At 37.9% G+C, this 12585-nt stretch overlaps 1 protein-coding gene across 6 annotated transcripts; it reads right to left on the bottom strand.

The window, feature by feature from the left end:
• Positions 1–545: 545 nt before the first annotated feature.
• On the bottom strand, positions 546–7577 carry LOC121242816 (inositol-tetrakisphosphate 1-kinase 3-like). Of its 6 annotated transcripts, XM_041140768.1 has the most exons (12): positions 7103–7244; positions 6957–7024; positions 5550–5631; positions 5293–5325; positions 4909–5018; positions 2878–2998; positions 2611–2703; positions 2350–2469; positions 2082–2258; positions 1687–1742; positions 1513–1597; positions 546–1141 (listed from the first exon to the last, which is right to left on the bottom strand). In XM_041140768.1, the coding sequence occupies exons 6-12, from the start codon at positions 2918–2920 to the stop codon at positions 1053–1055; spliced, it is 663 nt and encodes a 220-aa protein (XP_040996702.1). In that variant the 5' UTR covers positions 2921–2998; positions 4909–5018; positions 5293–5325; positions 5550–5631; positions 6957–7024; positions 7103–7244; the 3' UTR covers positions 546–1052. The 6 variants fall into 6 exon arrangements, 5 of the variants coding, with proteins under 5 accessions (XP_040996702.1, XP_040996700.1, XP_040996701.1 ...); XM_041140766.1 differs by lacking the exon at positions 4909–5018; XM_041140767.1 differs by lacking the exons at positions 6957–7024; positions 7103–7244 and adding an exon at positions 5889–6336.
• Positions 7578–12585: the final 5008 nt, after the last annotated feature.

Below are 12585 nucleotides of genomic sequence, written 5' to 3'. Positions count from 1 at the left end.
AGAGGCTCGAAGCCTCGAAGGTTTGAGAAAACTACTAGGGGGAGGGGGGGGGGGGGGGGAGGTTTCCCCTTATATATGTGGGGGTGGGGCAGGGGCCACCCTCATCCTGCTCCCACCCCTCGCATCTGGCGGATGGGGGATCCGTCCAGCCCACAAGGGACGGGGCGGACGAGGTGAGGAACCCTGCTGCCCACCCCTAAAATAGATGATTCATTAGACATAATATGTATTTTCCTTTTGAGTTCCTGTTCGTTTATTTGCTATAAAGGAACAAAAAAAAAAAAAAAATCAAAACATTTAAATCAAAGAAGGAAAAAAAAAAAAAAAAAAAAGGTACCGGTGTACCCAAATTATCTATGAGGATAACGGTTATCAAGGTTTTGGATTGGACCGAGAAAAAATTCAACCCGGATGTACAGGCCTACTGACAAATGAAAAAAATCACAATTTTTAAGCACCCAAAATTTGAAAGAAAACACCAAAAGATTACACAGCTACAATTCTCATACATCGACTTGGCCTGTTTTTGCCTTATTATTGGATTAGACAAAAAACATAGGGTTGATTGAATCTAAAACTGCTTTGATACAAGTAAGATGGATGCCCGCACTCCAAAATATATGTCATTGAACATCTCCAATTGTGCGTATTCCCCAACTGCTTATATCACCAAATTAGAACATGAAATACTGGGTAGACACAAAAAACTCAAGAACAGAAGCTTAGTTAGACCCATGGGAACCGTGGACAAGGTGGATAGTTGAACTTTGTACAAACTGGGATGCTAAATGCAACATATCCTTCTTGCCAGTAGGTAATTACAGAAGTCGAAGGTCCGGAACATTTACACTTCGTATGGCCCTCTCCTCCGGCCAGCACACGACACTGTACATGGCAGCACCCTAAGCAGAAAACCTTTTCCTCCAGCTACATGTTGAGGTAATATGGTATTTCTACTTCAGTACCGGTCTCTTCTGCAGATACTTATTGAGGTGAGGTGATTTTTCATTTTGATTGCCACGCGGTTCATTCACAAAGGCCATTAACAGTTTCTAGCAGGATCTTTTTTTGTACCTGCCTGGCACCAGGCTTAAAAGGAAATCTGTGAATATGTACTCATATTCTGGCATCTTTCCATACCCTGCACCAATGTGATGTGAAAAATAAAAAACCAATTTAAGAACCATATAGCACATCGGCACGAGAGAACTAGGAATTTAAACTAAAAGAGATGACATAAATAGGTGCATAACAGTATTTGAAAACTAAGAATTTGGAGAAAAGAACTGCAAATTGCAGTAAAAGAGGTAAACCTCCCTGAGTTTACTACGATATAGGTGTTTAAAACAACATTCATCAATGTTAGAACAAAAATTAGTAATAGCCCATCACAGAAGAGTTCAATTGAGAATCCTTTCACATAAAAATTTGAGGGAGTGGTTAATATCATCATCGAGAAGGGTTAACTAGGAAGAGATGCCATGTTCATAGGAAGAAGAAAGGTTCACTTACCAGGGAAATAATTAATGTCAATGACATAAAAATGATTACAGCTACCATGCTCTCGGATAATATCCAAGTTGAAGAGCCGTAGACCCTACAAAGAAATAGTAACGAAAATATATTACGATTAATGCATAAGCATGTGTGCTGCTGAAGAATTGAGAGAAATAATGAAAAAATTACCAGCCGACGACGAAGTTCCTTTGCAAGTCTCTCAAGTAAAGGTAATGGAGGGAGCTCTGCAGAGGAAACCATGATCAAGTATGTTAGAGAGGCTCTCACAAAGTCTTCATGCCCATAGCCTAAAACTGAGATTTCGAGACCTGGACACTGACTGTTGATGCCTTGAGCACAAACTCTTTTACATCACCAAGATTGCACTAAGGATAAAATCTGATATGAGGGCAGAGTGGCTCCAAGGCTCAACCAATCCAATCATCCCCACCAGCCATTAAGCTGAAACTTCTTTGCCCATAAGTTTAACAATGCAAACCAAGCCCATAATGAAACACACAAAAACTAAAAAGAAAACTCAAACCAATGTAAAACGGTAACAGTTCTCAGATATTATAGCTCACCAGCAATACCAGGGTCCAGATCCGCATCATCTGCTGAAGCAGCAGCACAAGAAACCCTTGGAACACGATAGACACCAGCATTTTTTGAGAGCTCCCTTTTACTAACATCAGGTAGAGAGAAACGTCTGACCACCTTTATAGCTTCACCAACGATATATACCTTGAATAGAACACCGCCTACAAACCATAAAAGGAATGAAAATTTTGAAATTATGATGCATTTATGGCAGCAGTAAAGGTAACAAGACACATGGATTGAATCTCATACCATGGTTAACAAACTCCTGTAGAACAAGTGGAGGTTCAAGTTTTTGAAGGGAGTTCTGATCATAAGCGAGTGATAATTCATGTGACTTTGCGCTTCCATCAGCCACCAATGGCTTCGCAACTGAAACAGATACACAAATGCAAATCATCACCTGGTCATTAGCTACTTTCCTAAAATCAACTGACGAAGTAATTTCTCCCATTAAAATAATTTTCTTTTGACATAAATCCAAGTAGCTGCAAATGCAAAACAAATATGTACCAAGTGGTAACGTCAGCCCAGCTTTGGTAACTGCATCAGGGATGGATGATGCATCTCTCTTGATTACCAATTGCCTGGGAACACCAACTTTGCCTGCATGGTAGTTAACCATTAGTATCACGAAGCAAAAACCTCAGTTTCCATACAAATCTTTTTTTTTTTTTTTTTATAAGTTTCCATACATATCATTTCACCCTTTACATTACGTGTCAAACCTGCCAGCAGAATGTCAAGCCAAAAAGCCTAGGAACTGGACACACAAATTACCATAGGTGTCGGACAAGTTCAGATCAGCAACAGCCTGGAGCATGAATTGGCGATTCCGTAAATGTTGTATGGCATCTGGAGGATCAAGAACTGTTACTTCTGGATGTGTTTGCCTGTAGTCCTGCAAACGTAGAAGGAAAGAAGGTAAGAATGTGCATACCTTTCAAAATAATATTTGATAAACCATGCTGATCAAATCTGTAACATATATTGTGCTCCGGAAACTAAAACCTTGTGCTATTATATGAAACGACAGATACCAAAAGTTGTTTGAGAAAGCATCTAGAAGACATCAGTATTGTCCAAATTGGAAGAAAATGCTTCGAGACACTTTTCTTTCTTATCCTTGAGAAGATTTATTACCATTGTTTCAAGGACATAATGCCAGCTGTCTTTGCACACACACAATGCACAAAGACAGAAAAAATGCTGATTATCAGAAGCAACATACACCTAAATTTTTAAAATCACGCTGAAAGATGAATACTAAGATATGTCACAAAGCACACTGTTAAGGATTCAAATCAGTAATGGAAGCACACTGTTAAGGACTCAAATCAGTAATGGAATGAACTTCAACAGAAGCAACAAAGTCCTACTGCATTGGGAATGGCCAATCCAGATCCAAGTCTGGAAGCCATTGATAGCAACAAAAGGGTTACTATCATGACTTATATTTATATTCATCATAAGTGCTTGCTTTTGAATGAAAACAAGTCCACCAATCATTCATAACAGGAATTAAATCCTCATTAAAATCAATAACCTAGAAACCAATGGTTACTTCTTTCAGATGACATCCTGCAACTGTTAATGTGGACCGTTCCACTCATGCCCCCTTGGGTGTCTAAGATTTCAGATGTTATGAGAGGAGACTTATTGAACTATGGATTATCAAATCTAGCCAGGAAAAAATGAAAAAAATACTTATTGGCAGATGGATCCTGCATATTCTGTATGACTCAGATAGAGTTCAACCAGTAACAGAGTCTTCAACAAATGCCAATAAAAAACTTCAGGATGCTACGTAGGAATTGTGGGTTAATTTGCTTTTACAAAATTTCCCTGACCAGCCTTAAAAAAATGTGGTGAAAGAACGAGCATAAATTGTATGGTGAAAAAAGAGCATCACATCAGTACTCCAAATGGGCACTAGTAATCTGCCAATTGTATAGAACCAATTTTGTTGAGCTGCAGTAAATAATGCAATCAAGGCTTTGCTTAAAATAAATGCCATTAGATTGAATCTGAGCATTGAGATTTGATTGTGATACCCACAAAATATTGATAAAAAACCAACAACTTCATCAAGTCTAGCAGGTAACGTAGCTTTCATTGCTCACAATCCATTAAAATGCATCTTCAATGCCAGTAATACATACAATGGCATGAATACTTTCTCCATTTTGTTTATTATAAATACCATACAACTTTAGGACCAAGTAGCCAAATGCTAATGATTGCCCACAAACTCTTATGCACTTCATCATAAACACAGAAATCCTTCCAGTGGGGTCACAAAAGATAAGAGCCAGAATTGCAGTCTGTCTGACTCTCAAGCATGGCAATTAATGGATGTGAAAGAAATAATTAGTACAGCTAGTAGATTTGGAATAATAGTGAAGAAAAAAATTGTGAAAAAGGTTTATTTACTTTTAAGACACTCACTGCAGTAACCAAACACAATAAAGAGTTCATCTGCTACCTAAACATCCCAAAAACATAAGCAACCAGAAACCAGAACATAATAGCTTGAACCTAGCCAGAAGTCAGAAAGTTATCCTGGTGTACCCTAGAAATATGAATAATCCAAAATAATTGTTGGAGAAACTTTGATTTACAGAACCTATTCCTAGATTTTGAATTGTAGCAAGACTGAAAATCATATGTAGAAGATCTTGAATAAGTAGCAGTTTATGAGCCATCTCCCATTCAGCTGACAAAATCGGTAACTGTTAACCCTCGAAAATGAACTCATTCAGACAAAACCTTTTTTTTTTTTTTTTCTTGGAAAAAAGGGCTTCAGAAAACCTGAACAAATCAGCATGATGACCATGGGAGAAGAAACATCCTCATCTGGAACCTTGAGGCCTGGACCTAATATTGAGTAATGATTCAAGATGGAGGAAAGAGCAAGCACTCTGCACATTATGTCAGACGGGAGTAAGTCTTAAGCAAGAAAAGATCTGATTACTTATCAGACATTGTTGGTGATAATCTATAACCCGTTGTTTAAAATTAGTAATTTATAAATGATGTAAAGTAAGTGATATGTGAAACACGAAGTTGTTTAAAAATAGTAACTTATAAATGATGCGAAGTAAGTGAAATGTGAAACACAAAGTTTCAGAAGCAATCAATCTCAAGTGTCAAAAATGATTTTAGAGAACATATATAGCATCTAAATAGACCAACCTCAATGATCCTGCGCCATTCCTTTCCTGATAACTGCAATTAAGAGGAAAAGAATTAAAAATTAAAAAAAAAATGCCAGATGAGCTGCATGAGCATCTACAAAATCAAGTCTTGTGCAAATGGAGAAAGTGCGAATAATTTATGTCTGTCATGTCACAAAAGAAAGTATTCTACAAGCCTTCATCTGATCATTTTAGAACAGCACAGTAGGAAAAGTAGATTCCCAGAGAATTAAAATAAAAAAAAAGTTTGCAGACCTTGTGCAACACGATGTCAAAAGGGCCTTGATCCGAGAGCGGCTTGCTTTGATCAATAGCGACAAATAATATGCCCTTGTTCCTGCACAAGAATATATACTTCCGTAAACAACTAAACAACGGTTCATCAGCAAGAAAAAATTATGTGATCATCATGGATATCCTGAGATTTAAAGTGATCCAAAAAACTTACATAAGTAAAGAAAAAATTATAGCAAAACATAAAAATTGTATGAGATAATAAAACAAAATAATATATTATTTAAAGCCACATGACATATGCAAGAAGTTCAGAATCTAGTATTGCAACCACACACCCAACCAATATATAGTACTTACAGTGGATAACAATTATTTCAAAGCCAATCAATTCTTTGTACAGCCACACATTCACGCTCACTATCTCGTTCACATATAACTAACAGTGGACATAAACAATTTCTTTTATATATGGTAATCGAGATTCATTAAAAAACAAAGGGTGTACCCAAGTACCAAGAAGAATACAAAAAAACTACCGAATCAAGAGGGAGGAGAACGTGAACAAACTACCAAAAATCAAAACGTCGATTCAAGTTATTACATATAGAACGAATTACATAGGTAATTGGCGTCACCCTTTGACGAGATAATTTCAAACGAATTTAAGCATAGACAGTCCCTCAAGAACAATTCTTACAATTAATTTTGACTTTGTTGAAGCATTCAACACAAGTAATCAGCCGCTCTGGATTCCATTTGGATAGTGAGATGAAATGAGATGAGATGATTTTAGATTAAAGTTGAAAGTTGAATAAAATATTATTAAAATATTATTTTTTAATATTATTATTATTTTGAGATTTGAAAAATGTTGAATTATTTATTATATTTTGTATGAAAATTTAGAAAAATTATAATAATGAAATAAGATGAAACCTTTTATCTAAAAGTGAATTGTCTCAAAAGAAGACGGAAATTAAAATAATAAAAAACAAAAAATGAAGAGAGAGAGAGAGAGAGAGTTGTTTGGAGTTGGAAGAGGCAGCTTGAAGTTTCCAAAAATTTCCTATCATTTTCTAGCCACCCAAACGGAAGGTACAGAGAATAGTTTGGAGTTGGTAAAGGCAAATCGAAGTTTCCAGAAATTTCCTATCATTTTCTAGCCAACCAAACTGAAGGGACAAATAAAATGATAAAATAATCCAACGATAGCAAGCAAGAGACTCAAAATTCATACAAACGCATTCATCAAATCAAGCCTTGTTCAGCCGTCACCACAGATCAAGCTCGTTTCATTAAAAAACACGAATATTCTCACAAAACGAACAAACAAAGGAAAAAATCGGTGAGTTATAATCTGCTTGAATCCCGGAATTTCCCGAGCAGAAAAATGAAGAGAGGGGGAGAGAAAGATTAAAAATTTACAACCGATCATTGGTTCATTGTAGCTTTCAGAATTAAAGCGAATCCGGAAATATCCCAGCATGCAAAATCTGAGATACACAAAAAATATATATTTTGCATAAAAGAAGAATAAATCGGCAAGACTTTGTTAATAAGGAGGCAATTACCTAGCCAAACCTTCAAGCTTAGGCTGCAAGAAGCTCTTGGTCTTCTTAGACGTAAGAGCGTAGCCAACCACAACAAGTTTCCTTGACTGCAGAGGAGACCCAGCTACACCTACCGAAAACCATTGCAATTGTTGCTGCTGCTGCTGTTGGGCCTGAGCCAGGGCCAGACCCAGCTCTTCGTCCTTCTCCCTCTCATCATCATTTCTACACGCAACAATTTCCTCCTCTCTCAACCCCATATTCACTAGTACCTAAAAACTGTTTGATTTGATTTCAAAGGAACAGAGCCTTCAGGAAAAAGAGGAGAGAAAGAGAATGCGGAAAACCAGGGGTGAACAGCTGTAACGAGATGATTCTGATGGCCGTGGGGCTTTGGAATACACGAAGGGTGGTGTATCTATATATATACACGATAGAGAGAGAGAGAGAGAGAGACAGAGAGAGAGATTACGTTGGGGTTTGGGGGCTTTTGTACAAAATTAGAAGTAGTGTATTTGTGGTCATAATTTAATGGGTTTGTGCGTATACGTACAGAATGATACGCTTCCGAAAGATATATCTACGGGTAATTCTAGCTCTACACACATCTACATGAGATAAATTATACACTGATATATCATTATGTCACATATAATTGAGTAATACAATATGCAGTCGTAAAATATGCAAGTATCATACAGTCACTTTAAAAAAGAGTGGATCCACTATTAAAAAATTATTTTTTTTCATATAAGGCCCATACTTATTTATTTTTTTAAAAAAATTATGCGGCACTTGCATACTCCACAACTGCAAATTATAATTAATATATACTTATAACCAGCCCATCTATTTTTCTTTAAATAACAACTCTCTAATAAAAACATGCCATGCATGAGTTCCATTTTATCATCACTGAACCACACCACTTGCGATAATAGAAATCTTATCCCCATAAATCTTCTCCCCTCCCCCCGTCCCCATTCTGCTCTACTCCCCCTCGTAACGGCGTCAACCTCCCCCCCTCTCTCGCAACAGCGTCGACCTCCCCCACCACCTCGCACCAGCATCCCCTACCCCCCAGATGAAGAAAATATGAAGCAAAACACCCCCCTCTTCATGTAGTTCCAGACTAGACCGGATCAAGCTACTTACAAAGATTAGATTTTATTTATTTATTTTTTAACTTGCGCATGAGCTTGAGAAACAGACTTACTTTTGATGTGAGTTTTTAGAGATTGAGCAAGCTTTTAGAATTTTTTCCTCTTAAATGTTTGTTGGGGGGGGGGGGATGCAGGAAGCATTGTGGGGAAGAAGAAAAAGAAGAAAATGTGTGTGTGAGAGAGAGAGAGAGAATTTATCAAACTGGTGCATATTCGAGGCTCTCTCATTTGATCAATCTTGCATGTTAGGGTTCGTCGACCGATAAGCTTTGGGGTTTTTTTCAATAATTTTGTACAAAATAGGGGCTTTATTAATGCCTTTGAATTATATCGGTCTGGTGTTCAGTGATTTGTGAAAGTTAGGCTTTTCTTTACGAATTGGGGGAAAATGACTTCGAGCTAGAGAGTGGTGGAGTCATATTGGAGGTGGAGTCGCGAATGATCGACGCCGCCACAAAAAATCGTCGGAGTTTGCTTACTTCAATTTTTCTTCATATTTTTTGTGTTCGGCGACTGGAGGAAGGCAACGTCTTCATCTTGCGTGGCGGTGCAAAGAGACGGCGATTGACGGTGCAACGTCTTGCTTATTGTGATTCTATGTGGTGAAGTCTAAGAAGCTTATTGTATTTTTTTCCTACATGTCAAATGTCTAAATTGAGGGTTGCTCTTCCCCTATTAGAAGCCCAACCGTTCTGAAGCGTTTCTCTTAATAATTATTTCAGTTTTTGAACCACATTATAACACCCTTTCTCCTAGATTTGGACGAAATTTCTTGTCTGATTTTTTTTATGAAAATAAGGGACACCTCTAAAGAAAAGAGATGTTACAATAAGTATGCTTAAAATTTTTTAGTAAGTACGTTAGACATTTCAAAGTACTTTACAATCTCCCGAGCTTGAGCTCCTAACATCGCACTGAAAAAAGGCAACTTAATGTGAATTTTTAGGTGGAAGAGAAGTTGATAGAAGGTGGAGAAGTATGTGGGAGTTGAAGGTCCGAGGGAAAGTTAAACTGCTTATATGGAGAGTAGGAAATGAGTTGTTAGCCTCAAGGAGGAACCTATTCCTAAAGCAAATTGTAGAAAACCCTTATTGTCCCATATGTAAAAAGGAAGAGGAAACAACCATGCATGTGTTATGGCAGTGTCCTGCATCAAGTGATGTTTGGTCAGAATTCCAAAGTGTGGTGCAGAAGTGGAATAAGGATGAAGCTGACTTGCTAGCTTTGTGGGAGAGACTAATGGAGAAGTTGCACAAGTCAGAAATGGAAAAGATAGCCATTGTAATGAGGAGCCTATGGTTGAGAAAGAAATGAATTCATATTTGAAGGAAAATTCAAGTCCAAGCCAAGTGGTCAGGATAGCAAGGGAAGGTCTTAAAGAATTTCAAATGGCTCAACAGACATTAAGGGAAAGACAAGGCAGAGTTGAAGAAAGGAGGAATCATAAATGGAAGAAGCCAAGGGAGAATTTTGTTAAGGCCAATTGGGATGCAGCTGTGGATAAAAAAGGAAGGAATGTGGGGATAGAGTTAATTATCAGAGATGAAGAGAGGGAAGTCTTGGTTGCCATGGGTGGACAAAGAAGCAATATAGATCACTCTGCTGTTGCAGAAACTTATGCACTGTGAAAAGCCATGGAAGTATGTAGGGACTTGAATTTAAACAAAGTAATTGTTTAAGGAGATGCCCAAGTTATTATCAATGCAGTAAGTGATGTGCAAGAAGATCTATCTTTTTATGGAAGTGTTATAGAAGATGTTAAGAAAATGTTGAATACAAGAAATGGGTGGAATGTCGAGTTTGTGTACAAGAATTCAAACGAGGCAGCATGTGTGTTAGCAAATGAAGCTTTATTTTTAAACACTGAGTTAGTTTGGATAGAAGAGGTAACAGCTTGTATTAGAAGCATTATATTGAAGGAAAGATCATGTACTGAGTGATACAGTTTTTTAGTAATGAATACAAAGGTTTATTTCCAAAAAAAAAAAAAAAAAAAAAAACATGGCACTGATAAATAATAGTGCTACGTCATTGTATAACTCTTTTTTGTAGCAAGTCAGTGTAGATAGAACATTTTTCTATGTATATGCAAAATTATTATTATATCATTTAATATACTATTTATATATATGTATATGAAAAACTCTATAGACAACCGGCCAAGGAAACTGGAGCGGCATCTCATCCCATGTGGCAAAATATAAATGGCGCCGTTTTCTCCTTTTCAGAATTTCCTTCTAAGTTCACTCTTTCGTCTTCCCCCGGTTCGAAATTGACACCCCCTTTCCCTTATTTCCAGAGCTGTCTTCCATCTGTCATCCTTTATCTTCCACCTTCCCCACTAGTGTTTGATTTTTTTTATCTAGATCTGCTGCTTTTTTCCAGCCTTACCATGCATTACTATTTCCGTCTTTTTCCTTTTCCATTCTTGATTCATTGCTCTGAATGCTATGCTGATCTTCTATTTTTTCTCTTCTTTTTCAAGTAATTGTATTGACTGCGACTGGAACTTTTTAAATAGAATTTTTCATTTTCATTTTCACTTTCTTCTCTTCCCAATTATTACAATTTTCATATATATGTAACTGTTTCTACAGGAGTTGGAATTGTTTTTGCTATTTTGCTTTATCCCTGAGACTATGAAGCGTATGCATTAACAAATGATTGTTTACTCTTCTATTATTTTGTGTTATGCGTTGAAATGCTAGTGTAATAGAAAGATTAGGAAAAGATATTTGATGGTAAATGTGAGGTTACTAGGCCTCTTGCTCAATGTATTTTCTGGATAAATTATTTTTATGCTCCTTTCATTGAATTCAAAACATAAATAGGCCATGGACAATGACCACTACACGACGTGGGGCATAACCCACTACTTTAGAAACAAATAACTGACCCACGACAATACAGGCAGCTTGGACTAACTACCCACTATGAGCCCACAACGGCCCATTATAACTAACTCAGTAAAACTAGACTTTAAATAAAAACGACATCACTTCATCACTTAAAGACATACATCGAGTTTTTAGGAGCCATAACCCTAATCTCATAACAGACCCCCTTCTTAGGAAACCTTGTCCTTAAGGTTACCAAATCGCCGCCTTAGGGTTTCGAGATCTTCCCATGTCGCGCTCTCTTCATCGGCTCTAGCCCACTGCACCAAGACTTCTACCCCAGCAGCATTCCCTTTTCTTTTGAGCCTCATTTGCAAGATTCTCTCGGGTTCTAGTTCCATGGACCCTTCGGGAGTGATATTCGGCAGGTTGGGGCATGTTTGTATCCCCTCTCCAAGCTTCCTTTTAAGGCACGAAATATGAAATACTGGATAGATTTTTGCTTCGGGGTGTAGATCTAGTTCATATGCAACTAGACCCACTTTCTGAATCACCTTGAAGGGGCCATAATACCTTGGTGCGATCTTCAAGTTTCTTCGCAAGGCCACTGTCATCTGTCGATATGGCCTTAACCTGAGGTAAACCAAGTCTCCGATCTCAAACTCGACTCCTCCTTGTTTTGTCAGCGTAACGCTTCATCTTCGACTGGGCATCTTGCAGGTTCGCTTTGATGAGTTTAGCGATAAACTCGCGGGTTCGGAGCTCTTCGTCGACAGCTTGGACTTTCGTAGTTCCTGGCTCATATGGTAGCAGCCGGGGAGCTTGCTGACCATAAACAGTTTCGAAAGATGTTACTTTTGTGGATGTATGTACTGAGGTATTGTAGGAATACTCAGCAAGAGGTAACCACTTTTTCCAATCCTTTGGCCTGTCACTGCAAAAACATCGTAGGTAACATTCGAGCACCTTGTTCATGGCCTCTGTTTGGCCATCCGTTTGTGGATGATAAGCTGTGCTCAGTAACAAATCGGTTCCACATAATCTAAATAACTCATTCCAAAAATTGCTAGTGAACATAGGATCTCGATCACTAATAATTGTTTGTGGTAGCCCATGTAACTTAAAGATGTTATCCAAGAAAACCCTAGCCACTGTTATAGCTGTGTATGGATGATTAAGAGGCATAAAGTGTGAATACTTACTTAATCTGTCCACCACTACCAGGATCACAGTCTTTCCTCCTGAGAGAGGTATTCCTTCAATAAAATCCATGCTGATGTCTTCCCAATTTTTGCTGGGTATAAGTAAAGGCTGAAGCAACCCCAAGGGGTGGAGGGCTTCAACTTTACTTCTCTGGCACACATCACACTCTCTGATATGCGATCTGACATCATTCCTTAACCCAGGCCAGTGAAATTCTTTTTTTGATTCTGGAGTACGTTTTCAATACTCCTATGTGGCCCCCTAATGGACTGCTATGGAATTGGTGCAGGATCATCTGCTG

Source organism: Juglans microcarpa x Juglans regia, chromosome 8D, assembly GCF_004785595.1.
Source record: "Juglans microcarpa x Juglans regia isolate MS1-56 chromosome 8D, Jm3101_v1.0, whole genome shotgun sequence".
Classification (NCBI taxonomy): domain Eukaryota; kingdom Viridiplantae; phylum Streptophyta; class Magnoliopsida; order Fagales; family Juglandaceae; genus Juglans; species Juglans microcarpa x Juglans regia.
This window is presented reverse-complemented; position numbering and strand designations above follow the sequence as displayed.

Coding starts and splice junctions, on each gene's coding strand:
- LOC121242816 (XM_041140764.1), bottom strand. CDS start 7,341: ATGGGGTTGAGAGAGGAGGAAATTGTTGCGTGTAGAAATGATGATGAG. Junction 5,632..7,102: donor AAGCTTGAAGGTTTGGCTAG/GTAATTGCCTCC, acceptor ATTCTTGTGCAG/GAACAAGGGCATATTATTTG. Junction 2,470..2,610: donor TGGGCTGACGTTACCACTTG/GTACATATTTGT, acceptor TATCTGTTTCAG/TTGCGAAGCCATTGGTGGCT.